General features: G+C 38.5%; 2 protein-coding genes and 1 non-coding gene across 12 annotated transcripts in view; 2 read left to right on the top strand and 1 right to left on the bottom strand.

Moving 5' to 3' along the window:
- Nucleotides 1–4272, top strand: part of CPB2 (carboxypeptidase B2) — a 48314-nt gene extending 44042 nt beyond the window's left edge. For both annotated transcript variants that reach the window (XM_023748012.1, XM_006083589.2), the window contains one exon: nucleotides 4025–4272. In XM_023748012.1, the coding sequence (XP_023603780.1) occupies nucleotides 4025–4209 (185 nt within the window). In that variant the 3' untranslated portion in view covers nucleotides 4210–4272. The remainder of the gene's footprint in view (nucleotides 1–4024) is intronic.
- Nucleotides 4273–5614: 1342 nt separating this feature from the next.
- Nucleotides 5615–13653, top strand: part of ZC3H13 (zinc finger CCCH-type containing 13) — a 137288-nt gene continuing 129249 nt past the window's right edge. Inside the window, exons 1-3 of one of the 9 annotated variants that reach the window (XM_014449515.2) lie at nucleotides 5615–6013; nucleotides 10893–11015; nucleotides 11330–11439. In XM_014449515.2, coding sequence (XP_014305001.1) covers nucleotides 10899–11015; nucleotides 11330–11439 — 227 coding nt within the window. In that variant the 5' untranslated portion in view covers nucleotides 5615–6013; nucleotides 10893–10898. Of the gene's footprint in view, nucleotides 6014–10638; nucleotides 11016–11329; nucleotides 11440–13653 lie in introns of those variants that run through there. The other 8 variants (XM_014449510.2, XM_006083588.3, XM_014449543.2 and 5 more) reach the window with 8 other exon arrangements.
- On the bottom strand, nucleotides 7683–7833 carry LOC111824689. The gene has a single exon (XR_002827779.1). It is a non-coding gene; the product is annotated as a small nucleolar RNA SNORA23 (small nucleolar RNA).

The raw sequence follows: 13653 nt of genomic DNA, 5'->3' as shown, positions 1-13653 counted from the left end.
CTCTTGTGTCACTGATCCATTTATTGCTGCTTTATCTGACTTGGGTCCCCGCTCTGTCACAGAAAAATCCCACAACTTCCTTTCACAATTCAGAGCTTTCTTGATTCTTATCCTCTTCTCTACTAATGTTCCCCAAAGCATGACCATAGTGCCTCAGGGCTAGAGGAACTTATAGAGCAAACTTCCTGTTATGAAGAAATCAGTCCATCTCCACTCATTCATTCATTCATTCATTTATTCAGGACACATCTATGTGTATGTGTATGTAAGCATAGGAGAATGGTTAGAATAAACAGCAAATATTGATAATGGCTGTCAGAAATATTTGCTGAATGAATAACAATTAATCCACTGTTGATTAATATTTTTCAATATTAAAACAATGTTTCAGTAAACACCTTTGTATTAATTCAAGTGTATTAGAAAGAAGCAAAAATGATCACTTTGTATATTATACTAGAGGCCCAGTGCACGAAATTCATGCACTGGAGAGAGGGGGTCCCTCAGCCCAGCCTGCGCCCTCTCCAAGCCCAGGGTCCCTCAGCCCGGCCTGCGCCCTCTCCAAGTCCATCCTCGGAGGATGTTGGGCCTAAACTAGCAGTCGGACATCCTTAGCGTTGCTGTGGATGTGGGAGAGGCTCCTGCCACTGCTGCTGCGTTCGCCAGCCCTGAGCCCAGCTTCTGGCTGAGTGGGGCTCCCCTTGTGGGAGCACACTGACCACCAGGAGGCAGCTCCTGCATTGAGCGTCTGCCCCCTGGTGGTCAGTGTGCGTCATAGAGACTGGTCATTCTGCGCTTCAGTTGATTTGCATATTAACCTTTTATTACATAGAACTAGAGGCCCGGTGCACAAAAATTTGTGCACTCGGGGGGCGGGGGGGAGGGGGTGTCCCTCAGCCCGGCCTGTGCCCTCTCGCAGTCTGGGACCTCTCGGGAGATAACGACCTGCTGGCTTAGGCCTGCTCTCCGGTGGCATACAGTAGGCCCAATCCCTAGGTGCAGCCCCTGGTCGGGCTCAGAGCAGGGCCGATTGGGGAGTTGGGGCGCCGCCCCTTGTTATGCACAGAGCAGGGCAGATGGGGAGGTTGCAATGCCACCCCTAGTCACGCTCAGGGTAGGGCCGATTGGGGGGTTGGGGTACCGCCCCCTGTCACACTCAAGGCAGGGTCGATGGGGAGGTTGCGGTGCCACACCCTGTCACGCACAGAGCAGGGTCGATCAGGGGGTTGGGAGCTCCCCCTGTCACGAACAGAGCAGGGCGATAGGGAGTGGGGCACCGCCCCTGTCATACACAGAGCAGGGCAGATCAGGGGGTTGGCGCCGCCACTGTCACACTCAGGCAGGCAATGGGGGGGGGGGTAGGGCGCCGCACCCTGTCACACACAGAGTCGCAGGCGATCAGGGGGGTTGGGGAGCTCCCCCTTGTCACACACAGAGCAGGGCCCAATCAGGGGGTTGGGGAGCTCCCCCCGTCATGCACAGAGCAGGGCCAATCAGGGGGTTGAGGAGCTCCCCCCGTCACGAACAGAGAAGGGCGGATAGGGAGGTTGTGGCCCCGCCCCCTGTCACACACAGAGCCACAGGGCGATCAGGGGGTTTGGTCGCTGCCCCCTGTCACGCTGATCCCGGTGCCGGGAGGCCTCGCTGCTCCGCTGATCCCGGTGCTGGGAGGCATATTACCCTTTTACTATATAGGATAGAAGCCTGGTACACGGGTGGGGGCCAGCTGGTTTGTCCTGAAGGGTGTCCTGGATCAGGGTGGGGGTCCCCACTGGGGTGCCTGGCCAGCCTGGATGAGGGGATGATGGCTGTTTGCAGCTGGTCACACCCCTTTCAGGGTGGGGGTCCCCACTGGGGTGCCTGGCCAGACTGGGTGAGGGGCTGAGGGCCGTTTTCAGGCTGGCGGGTGACTGAAGCTCCCAACCTGTCCTTTTTTCCTTTTTTTTTATTCTGGGCCAGCTTTAGCTCTGAGGCTCGGCTCCAGCTATGAGACCTCCGCTGCTAAAAGCAGATTTCTGGCCTTTGTTTACCTTCTGTATTTGAAACAATGTTGCGGTCCTGCTGGCTGAAGCCCGGGGTTTTGTTTAGCTTCTATATTTGTTACAATGTTGCTTAGAGTGCAGCTGAGAGGCCGGCAAGGCAGGCGGGGAAGCTTGGCTTCCTCCGTCACTGAAGCAAGCAAGTCTCCCTGTTCGCGTCAGCTGCCTGGCTGCCGGCCGCCATCTTGGTTGGCAGTTAATTTGCATATCTCACTGATTAGCCAATGGGAAGGGTAGCGGCCATACAGCTAATTACCATGTTTCTCTTTTATTAGATAGGATGGTTGTCTACATGGAAAACAGTAGAAAATTCACAAAAAATATTAGTAACAATTAAAAAGTTGAGTAAGGTTTCTGACTATGAACTAAATATACACAACTCTACAACTTTCTTATATACCAAAAATAATCAGGTAGAAAATATAATGAAAAAAAGATCCTACTTCCTCTATATATGTACATATATATACATGCACACATATTACATATAGTTACATACATATATGTGGATTCATTGTTAAATGTATATATGCATGTATACACACAAATCCATATAATCTATATATGTTAAAAACCTAGAAAATTTTACTGGTGTACATAAAAGAAGATGAACAAAAGGAGAAATCTGCCATGTTTTTTGGTGGGAAATCAATGTAAAAAATGTGTCAGTTGTTCTAAATTAATTAGTGCATAAATCCCAATGAACACTTAAATGATTTTGAACTTCATTTGAACGAATACATTTAGTAGAAGAGCTTGTAGAATTCCGAAAAATAAGACTAATAAGAGAGAATTCACCCCAACCAAATATTAAAATACATTAGAAACCTCAAATATACAAGGAGATGTAGTATTTCATAAATAAAGCATTTCTAACCAGTTAAGAATGTTAGATTATTCAATTAATAGGGTTGAGAAACCTGATGTTACTTAGAAAAATAATTGGATTACTAACGTATTTTTCTCCAAAATAAATTCCAGATAGAGAAAATATTTTTATATAAAAATCCAGTCATAAACCAAGTTGAAAGCTAAATAACCAAATAAGAAGAAAAACTTCTCCCCATATTACACAAGGATAACTCCAATGTTGCTTTTATAAACAATCTATAAATTGAACAAAATAGAAATGAGTAAGACAATTAATGAAATATATATATAAACATAGACAATAAATGTATCAAACAAAACATTCAATTCACTGGTAATAAAAAAATATAAAGCAAGACAATTTGATATTATTTTTTCACCCATAAAATTGGAATAAATGCAAAATTTCATGGATAATGTGGGAGGGAGAAGTGGGCATATTCATACCTTGCTAGTGCAGGTATAAATTGGTGAACCTTTTGAAACTATTTGACAACATGTAGAATAATTGTAAAAAGTACATACCCTTATGCTAGCAATCTACTTCTAGGAAATAATATTCTAAAGAACAAAGAAGCAATTATGTATAAACAAGGTTGTTCATTGTAACGTTGTTTATATTACTTAGAAATTAGAAAAATCTAAAAGTCTCAAATAGGTATTTAAATTAATTTACATCCAACTTTACAGTGCAGTGCTATGAGTTAAACATTATTTGAGCTCACCAATACATAAAACTGGTCATGACAGATATCATGTTTAGAAATGTTACAAAACAGAATGTATAGAATGAGCTTATGTATGTAGGAAAAATATTAACTTAGAAAATTTTAAAAATTAAGTTAAATTTTTTTTTGGTTATAACCTTCACTACAAAAAAAAAAGGCACTAAGACATTAATGGTGATTATCTCTTCTTGGTAGAGTTATGGATAATTCTTATTTTCTTCCTTAACCTGTTTTCCATCAATCTCCATTGTTTTTACCAACAATGTATATTACTTACTAATCAGAAAAATGCAAAGCAATTTTCATTTTTAGGGAAAAAAAACACATTTTGTTAGTTAATTTGAAACTTCTGTATTTTGAAAAGTAATTTCTTTTTTCTTCTTATAGATCTAGCTCCTGGAGGTCCAGATGACTGGATCTATGACTTGGGCATCAAATATTCCTTTACAATTGAACTTCGAGATACAGGCAAATATGGATTCTTGCTGCCAAAGAGTTTCATCAAACCTACTTGCAGAGAAGCTCTTGCTGCTCTCTCTAAAATAGCTTGGCATGCCATCAGGAATGCTTAATGCTCTTGATTTTTACACTCTGTTCTCACATTTTAATTTACTGATTCCAAGACCAAATCATTGTACCAGTTTCTTTTTTAAGTTTTATCAATAGTTTTGGTTAAAACGTTTTCTTATTCCTTGGTTTTGTCAGAGAACAAAATAAGTGTAATAAATAAATTCACATTTTCCCCTTTTGTTTAACTTGTAAGAAGCTAGGTACTGAGTTTTTTTCTTTGATTCATGATGTTTGACTAACTGTAACCGGACAACCAATGGGTCCTGACTGCCTGTCACTACTTGAGCTAATTGAGAAGAGACAGGGTTGAATCATGAATCATATATGAGTGTTTATTCCAATAAAGCCGGCAGCATGGGAGAGGGAGAGCAGCAGGTCATCCACAAAAATCTGCTCTGCCCCTCCCCACAAGCCAGCTGCTTATATTGGATAGAGGGACAAAGATTATGTAGGAAAGTAGGCAAGGTATAATGGTTACAGGCCATGTGGGTTTGGGGGTCGCCCAGGGACTAGGACTAAATTGTTTAATCTTTCCACAATAGGTAGTTCTGGAAGAAGGAAAATGAACTGCATTCTGATGTAGGCTCTCATATCCCAGGGCCTACATCTTTCAGCCAGGTTAAAATGTGCTTTCTCTCATCAGAATAGAAAAATCATGGTTAACAGAACATGATTAATATTTTTTATAATTATAGCTAGTCCCCAATAGTCTATTTCTGCCCCTAACATAACCATCTCAAGTAATTTTAATAACTAGTTTAATGCAAATGATTAGACCCTAAACAAGAAAAAAAAAAGGTTGCCAGAAATACATTAAATATTTTTGCTTTAATTTTCAACAAATTCTGCTTGTGCCTTTAAAAACACAGCTGTGCTTCCGTTCGCTCCACAGGAATAGACCATGGCCCAGAAAGTGGAGTGTCAATAACAGAATAAATATTTCCTTTCGCTCCAGCTCAGCGTTCATTAAACTTTGTAGAGCCAATGAATGTACTTACTTTCAACAACAAATGTGGCCTTTACCACATTTACAACAGCTTATTGCAAGAACTAAGAACTAATGTAATAAAAGAACAAAACTCTCCCTCTTAAAATATTTTTATTGATTTCAGAGAGGAATGGGGGGAGGGGGGGGGGGAATTAATGATGGACAGAATCATTGGTCAGCTGCCTCCTGCACACCCGCACTGGGGATCCAGCCCTCAACCCAGGCACGTGCCCTGACCGTGAATGGACCCTGACTTCCTGGTTCACAGTTTGACGCTCAATCACTGAGCCAGGCCGGCTGGGCTTAAAATCATTTTTAATTGGGAATTTGAGACCCTCTCCAGGAATCTCTCACCAAGACCAGCCAATTCCCACTGCCGCCTCCGGGGGCGGTGGAGGGCGAGTCCACGGAGGGGCGGTGCCTGCGTGCTGACGTCTAATTTGGCAGCCGGAAGCTGCCTCGGCCTGTAGAGGAACAGGGCAAACCCTCGACTTCCGGCGGTATTTTGAGGCGCTCCTTCTGGTGCCCTGAAAGTGTTTTCGTTGGCTTTTCTTATTTCCCAGCGTCTCTTTGTTGTTTTTCTCTCTACGTCCCAGTCTCGCTTGATACTGGCGAAGCGGCTGGCGAGTTCCGCTTCTCAGCCGCCCCCGGGCCCCCTCGCCAGCCGAGGGCCGGTTCCCGGGAGCCGCGCGCGCATCTCCTTCTTGTTGTCCTCCCGGGGCCACGCGCGGGGACAGAGAGTCGCATCCCCTGCTCCTCAGAGCGGTGGCGGCGGCGACGCCTCCCGACTGTGCCTGCGAAGGGAGCTCGGGGAGGAGGTAAGCTTGAATTGTGTGCTTTGGTGCGGGTATCGGGGGAAGGCGTCGGGCGGACCCGGGCTGGGAAGGCCCGGAGTCGTCTCCTTACCACTTGCGACAAGCCGCGATTTTGAGCCCCTTGAGCATCCTTCTCTCCGTTCTGCAAAGCCTCCTGTGCTCAGGTCTCCTTTCCCGCCCTCGTTCTGGTCCTGGTGAGTTTGTCTGAGGGGCAGGTGGATTCAGACGGAAGGGCCGTATTTGAGGTGGGCTTGGGAGCCCTTGCGTGGTATTCGCTTTTGAATGCAGTGGAAGGCTGTAGGAGTATAGTTTTAGATTTAGAAGCCGCCCCCCCCCCCCCCTTTTTTATTACGCATTCCAGACTTACTGGGGGAAAGTATCTTCCTTTGGTTGTATTTGGTCTTACTTCCCGGCACTGGGAACTTAACGACTTGGGCCCTCGGAGTTGAGGAGTGCTACTTGATGATCACATTCCCTAGGGAGGTAGTTTTGGCAACGACATGGCAGAAACCGGGAAGAATGAAAGGAGAGGGCCTGGTGTTTGGCATTATCTGATGTATGGCAAAATACCTCATGTGGCTACAGGATTATTCGGAGTTAATATTACTTAAATGATATTGGTAGGATCTTGTCTGTGGAGTGGAGTGTCAAGCTATTCAGTTATTTTGCGAGGTTTTCAGATAATTTGAACTACTTTGAAAATTATGGGCATATGCAATCTCTTCAGGTTTTTGGTTTTGTGAAAAAAATAATTTACAAAATTTAGAAAAGATCTTCACACCTCAAGTTTTCAAAGTTCATGATACTGTTGCAGCAAATCTAAATATGTTTATGCAGTACAATCCAGGCATAATTAGCAGTCTCGTTCTGTAATATTTGAAATTACTGACTGTCTTTAGTACCTAAGCGAAAGTATTTTGGAGAATTTTGTGAACAAAATCTATAGATTTTCAAATAATTTACAATTTCTTAATGAAGTATTTAGATTGTAACATGACAATTTCAACAAGATACTGAATGTTGATGCAAATTGTGTCTGTAAAAATAGTTGCAGGGTGAAACTAAGACTGGATCTGGTAGGATCCAGTTTTATCAAATACATGACTTTTACTGGCTTCCTAATTATTGGTGATTTGAAATGAACATTGATTGCATATTTTAAGATATGCAAATCCATCCAATTTCCATATCTGTAATTTCTGCGGGCGGATGTTATTTTAACTCACGAACAAATTATCAGTGTTACTTTGTATTATAATATGCATTGCATTTACATATAGAAAGCAAAGTTGTTTAACTTACAGGTATTTGAAGAAATGGTTTTCAGTGCTCATTACTTTCCCCATCTCCCCCAAACCTCTCTCCTTGTCATATAGAGTTAGAACTGTTTCAGCAGATACTTAGTAGCAGTTGAAACGCTAACTTGTGTTGATATATAAAGTGCCTTTTATTCTTTTCTTTGTGTTTTTGTTTGTTTGTTTGTTTTGTATTTTGCAGTTCTGTTTACTTCTCTTTAGTTACCAGAAAGGGATTTTTCTGTGCATAGTCTTTTTAACAAATTATTTTTTCTGCACAGTGCAGCAGTATTATTGCCTTGTTCATACCTGTGTAGTCAGGTTAGTTTGGTCACTTCTTTGTTTGTTTGTTTGTTTGTTTTGTGGGGGTTTTTTTGTTCTGTATGGGAATTTGGAGGCTGGCCAGTGGTAAATTATGTCCAATGAGACAACACTAGACCAGTACTATGATCCCAACTTACTCTTTGGCTGCATGATGTTTGTGTGGATAGCAAGATCTAGTTTGGTCACTTCTGTTCACAATTCAGTTTGGAATTGTTTTAGTCTATTTACATATAAGTGATGTGCAAGATTGTTTTAGAAAGTTCTTTTTAAAAAATTCTACCAGGCTATGCATCAAATAAATCTAAATTTTTTCTTTCAAAAATATGAAATATAAATGTGAAGAGACCTAATATTTAACATAACCCTTTTTATTTTAGAACTGCAGTAGATAGGGATTTATTCTACTACCAGTTAGTACACTTATGTAGTTTTAATTGTTTAATTATTTGACGATTTACTAATATTATGCTGCTGCTTATCAGATTATGCTTTCATTTTTGCTACTGGAAGATGAGGCCTCAAAAAGATGTAGTTAAGAATTGAAGAGAGCATACTAGAACTGATACATGTTTTATTGACAAGATTTCAGTCATTAGACTTCAGAAATAATTGTTTACAAAGAGGCTGCTGTATGTTTTTTCTTTCTCAGTCAAATTTATAGTACGAATTACAAACATTATGATGTTTGTAAGTTTTTGAGGGGCGGACAGTTCCTATTTATTGAGACTGTGCTTTATTGTGTCTTAATGATTCAAACTTTATCACCTATTTTTTTTTAAAATATATATTTTATTGATTTTTTACAGAGAGAAAGGGAGAGGGATAGAGAGTTAGAAACATCGATGAGAGAGAAACATCGACTAGCTGCCTCCTGCACATCTCCTACTGGGGATGTGCCCGCAACCAACGTACATGCCCTTGACCGGAATCGAACCCGGGACCTTTCAGGTCGCAGGCCGACGCTCTATCCACTGAGCCAAACCGGTTTCGGCCTATTTTTTTTTCAATTGAAAAAATATAATGACCTCTGATCTTTTATTAACTCTGAAAATGAAGAGGAGAAATAGGAAAATACTGTAACGATAGACTCACCAGTGTCACTCTGGTTTTAATAATGCTGCTGTTTGGGAAAGATATAATGTGAAGTGTGGTGGCAACTTAAAACCAAAGAAAAATTTGAAAACAAAACCAGAAAGAAAACCTTCAAAGACTCTGAGCTAGGGAAGACTTTAATATTTGCATTTTAAAAAAATTTATTGTTTCTAATTTTTCTCATACTCTAAAACATTTACTTCTTATTGAAGCCTTTGTAGATATTAATTGAAAAAGCCCCTCTTCCTCAGTCAGATTTGCATTTTATTCTGTTGCGGTATTTATCTTCCTTTGTAGGCCCAAATTTTTAGATTGAAAATCCTAATGAAGTCACACTAGTTGGTAACAGTTTTAAATTCATTAATTACTATATATGAGTAAATGCTTTTCTGGTGTACTTTAGATTATGTGTACATATTTAGAAAATTGGATATAAAATATTATTTTTTGTATTTGCAAGCATAAAGCATTTATCTATGCAAAATCATGAATGTTTCAGTAATATTTAGATAACTTGTTGACTACCAATGAAAGTTCTTAGATAGATAGATGATCAGAAGAATTCTTCTTTCTTTCATTTAGAAAACTCCAGTTCCTACTTTTCCCCCTTTGCTTCAGATTTATTTTTTATTTTTTTTAGTCTAGGATCTTCCTGTAACCTAGACCTGGTACTCAAACTCATTGGGGCAAGGTCTGACACTGTTAGACTCTGAGAAAAGAGGAGAACACACCTTTACTTCATTGCTATTCTTCTTTAAGTTGGTGGACTCAACAGTAGCTCGAAGTAAAATTCCTGGATAAGCACTATGTTGATGAATCTTGAGATGTTCTTACGTCACCGTAAAAGCAACTTTGTCTCTGTGTGAAGGAACTTTTTTAGTGGCAAGAATACAAGGAGAGGGGCAATATGGAATTATTAGTCATCACTTGATAGTCTTTAACATAGCAGTCCAAACCCTTTGAAATCTTTAAAGCTTATGTTAGGGATCTGGACTTGAAGAGAAGCTGGGAGACTATACTTTCCAGCAGGTCAGGGAAGGAGAACAGTGCTGATCCAAGCCACAGGTTACAGAGCAGGAAGAGAAACAAGAGTTAATACCTGGAGCCCTCAGAAAAACAAGAAGCTGACAGATGACCATTGTTACAAGTATAATAATAAATAGCTTGTTGCCCCAACTGTGGCACCATTGGAGGAGAGTGTATTGGGGATGAGGGCATGTTGGGAATAGGCGTTTTGAGGACAGAACTAACCATTTCAATTGATAGTGGAGAGAAAAAATTGTAAGGTTAGGGTTAGTTTTCTTTGAAGCAATATGGTGGGATGGGTGCCTCTTTTCCACATTCCACATACTAATAATAGCTACTATGGAAATTTTAAAACTCACGTGATTTTAAGTTTATTAACAAATGTTTTTAAAATTAGTGAGTGAGCATTACAATGTAATCTATATGTTAATATTTTAGTAACAAAATGAAACTTTAAAATGTGTTTTTGTTCTAACTTTTCCTATATATTTTATTACATATGTACTTCTCAAATTCTGCTCATTTTTAAATTATAAAATAGTGGTTTTCTTGGTTAATCAAAGCTCTACATTTTCTACATATTTCTCATTTCCACTCATATTGGCTTTAGTTCTTTATGTTCAGTAAAACAAATGGACATACGAAATTTTACCAACTTTTCCTCTGTAAATTCACATTTGGACTGAGAATAAGCCCAAGAAAAGTTAAATCAAAGATTGTCTTATAATACTGAGTACATGATGTAGAGTTCACTGTATAGTTTTTTTACTTGGAAAATAGGGAGGAGGGGAGAGGGAGAGAGATAGAAACATCAATGATGAGAGAGAATCATTGGTCGGCTGCCTCCTGCACGCCCCCACTGGGGATCAAGCCTGAAACCTGGGCATGTGCCCTGACCTGTGTCTTAGAAGATAACTTCTATTTACTTATATTTACTTGTGACCTCCTATTCCTTTCTTTTTGTTCTGAGAAAAATCCCTTATAATTTTACAGTGTTATCTACAGTTTTATCTACTTGCAAGTTATGTGCTATGTGCTCAGTTATTTTAAATTGAAGAATTTTACTGTTTAGCTTCTCTCTCTCTCTCTCTCTCTCTCCCTCTCCCTCTCCCTCTCCCCCTCTCTCTCGTTTTTTGTTAAAGTAGTACAAAATGTCAAAAATTAGAAGGAAAGTCACAGTGGAAAATACGAAGACCATATCTGAAAGCACATCCCGAAGACCCAGTGTCTTTGAGAGACTTGGACCCAGCACTGGCAGTACAGCAGAGGTGAGTTGTCACTTGTAGTTTCAGGGATTCTCTTGCAATCCTTTTTTAAAAATACCGATTTTGTATAATAAAGGTGAACTGGTTGTATGTATGTTGGTTCAGTACATTTTTAAAAAATATGTTTCATTAAAAGACTTGAAAAGAGTGATAGGGTTTGTGAGTTTGTGGGGTTTTTCTCTCTGATGTTTTATTATTTGGGGAGTAATGTATATCTCAGGTTAGCTGCAATTTTGATAGCATTTATTTTAATTTTCCACTAGCATCTTTTGTCCAGAAATAAATATGAAATTTACATAGTAATATCTGTCTCTTAGACACAGTGCCGTAACTGGCTGAAGACTGGCAACTGCCTCTATGGAAACACATGTAGATTCGTACATGGCCTTTCACCCCGTGGTAAAGGTTATAGCAGCAATTACAGAAGGTAAATTGAGAATTTTGAATTGTTCATATACAATTAGAAAATGGCTTTTATAGTTTATCTACTATAAAAATCTGAAATAAAACCATATATTTGATCAGATTTTCTATCTTGGTAGTAGTCTTGTTGATGTAATCAAAGATAGATAAGATCTTTTTAGTTTTAAATTCAAGGTTAATAAAATATTTGCTTTAAAGTTAACTTCTTTGTTCAATATTTACTGTTTTGACAATAGATCTTTTTTATAATATATGTGTGGCTTACTTAACCCTCCCAATTATGTATTAAACTGCTGCTAAGACAGAATTTTATTGAAATTTAAATAGGATATAATTTTAGCTTTTTAAGATGTTCTAAATTTGAATCTTGATGACAAAAGATAATCTAATGCGAACTCTGAAGGTTAAAATGCATTTGCCAAATCCTTATCGCAGTGTATTAATGTAAATGAAAATATGTATTTATATAAGGATAAATGGAGCTATTTTGAATATCATATGCCTTTAATAATGGCAGTACTAAATTAATCTTTCCTAATAAAGACCTTTTATTTTTCTTTTGGTTTCCTTATGATGATTTTATTATAGTTGGTGTTTAAAGATGTAGCTTATGTAAAGATTGTCACAAAAAGTTTAAACTTGATTGGTAAAGAAATAATTTATCTAGTTTTAAAATTGGGTGTACTGATTGCTTTGGCTATAGGAATAGTATAAAAATTGACCATTAGGATTTGGAGATTTTTTGTGTGTATATATAGGTTTTCAAGTTTAATTGCATTTAATATATTTTATTGATTTCAGAGGAAGGGAGAGGGAGAGAGAAACATCAGTGATGAGAGAGAATCATTGATTGGCTGCCTCCTGGGGATCGAGCCCACAGTCTGGGCATGTGCCCTTGACCAGAATTGAACCCCGGACCCTTCAGTCCACAGGCTGATGCTCTATCCATTGAGCCAAACTGGCTAGGGCTCCAGTTTACTTGAATTTAAAATTCAAACTTTCTGTTCACTTAAATGTTTTATATTTTCGTTTACTTGTGATGCTGAATATTGTCTTATTTGTGTTTAGATTGTCATTTGTCTTTTCTGTTAATGAGGGGAGATTAGTCTTCATAGGTTTAATTACCTGTATAAACACATACCTGGTCAACTATTTCAGTAATATTGTTTTGTTTATATTATTACTACACTTTTAATAATTATTTAATTCATCTTTGAAATTTATTACTAACTGAAAAATTTAATACAGGAGACAGTTTTGAGGAAAATAGCAAAGAAATTTGTCTAAAGTGGAAAAAAATAGTATCATACTAGACTTAGCATAAATGAATTTTTATCATAATTTTGCTCTTTTGTGTATTTTTTCTTTTATCTGATAACTTGTATTTGTGTAATTTACTTTATTTGTAGGGAAGAAATATAGTCATAATGTGATTCAAAGAAGGAAAGAAAAGCAATGTATTTCAGATAATGCTTATTTAGTCAAAAGACGTTTAAGTCATTTATTGAGCATTCATGGTATATATATAGAGTACTCTGTTAGGTGCTGTTTAGGATAGAAACAGATTTACAATAAATTTTTGTTATATGCAGAAAACTAAGACAAAAATTTACATGTACATAATTATAATTTAAAGGATTTATGTACTGGTTTATAATAAGAATTCCATTTTTTAAATATATATATTTTTTATTCATTTCAGAGAAGAAGGGAGAGAGAGAGATAGAAATATCAATGATGAGAGATAATCATTGATTGGCTGCCTCCTGCATGACCCCTACTGGGGAACGAGCCCACAACCTGGGCATGTGCCCTTGACCAGACTGGAACCTGGGACCCTTCAGTCGGCAGGCCGACACTTTCCACTGAGCCAAACCGGTTAGGGCTAAGGAGTTCCATTTAAGTTAAGCTTTAACTGTTAAAACATTTAATATAGATCTATAAAATAAACATGTAAATGTTAATTAGATCCTTTAAAGTGAGTTAACAAATTATTTCTTCACTATGTGATTTGTTTTAATGACTGATACATTAAAGGAATTGATATGATCGATCAACTGTTACTTGAAATAGATGTGAATATTTATGTGATTTGTATTTATCGTTTGAAGATATTATATATAATATTTTTTAATGGCTAAAGAGGGGCATATTCTTTAACTTATATTGCCTTCTTTTTTAAATGTTCTGGGAATATTCTTTAAAGGCAGTATGTTTT

The sequence above is a fragment of the Myotis lucifugus genome, unplaced genomic scaffold (genome assembly GCF_000147115.1).
Source record: "Myotis lucifugus unplaced genomic scaffold, Myoluc2.0 scaffold_7, whole genome shotgun sequence".
Lineage (NCBI taxonomy): Eukaryota > Metazoa > Chordata > Mammalia > Chiroptera > Vespertilionidae > Myotis > Myotis lucifugus.
This window is presented reverse-complemented; position numbering and strand designations above follow the sequence as displayed.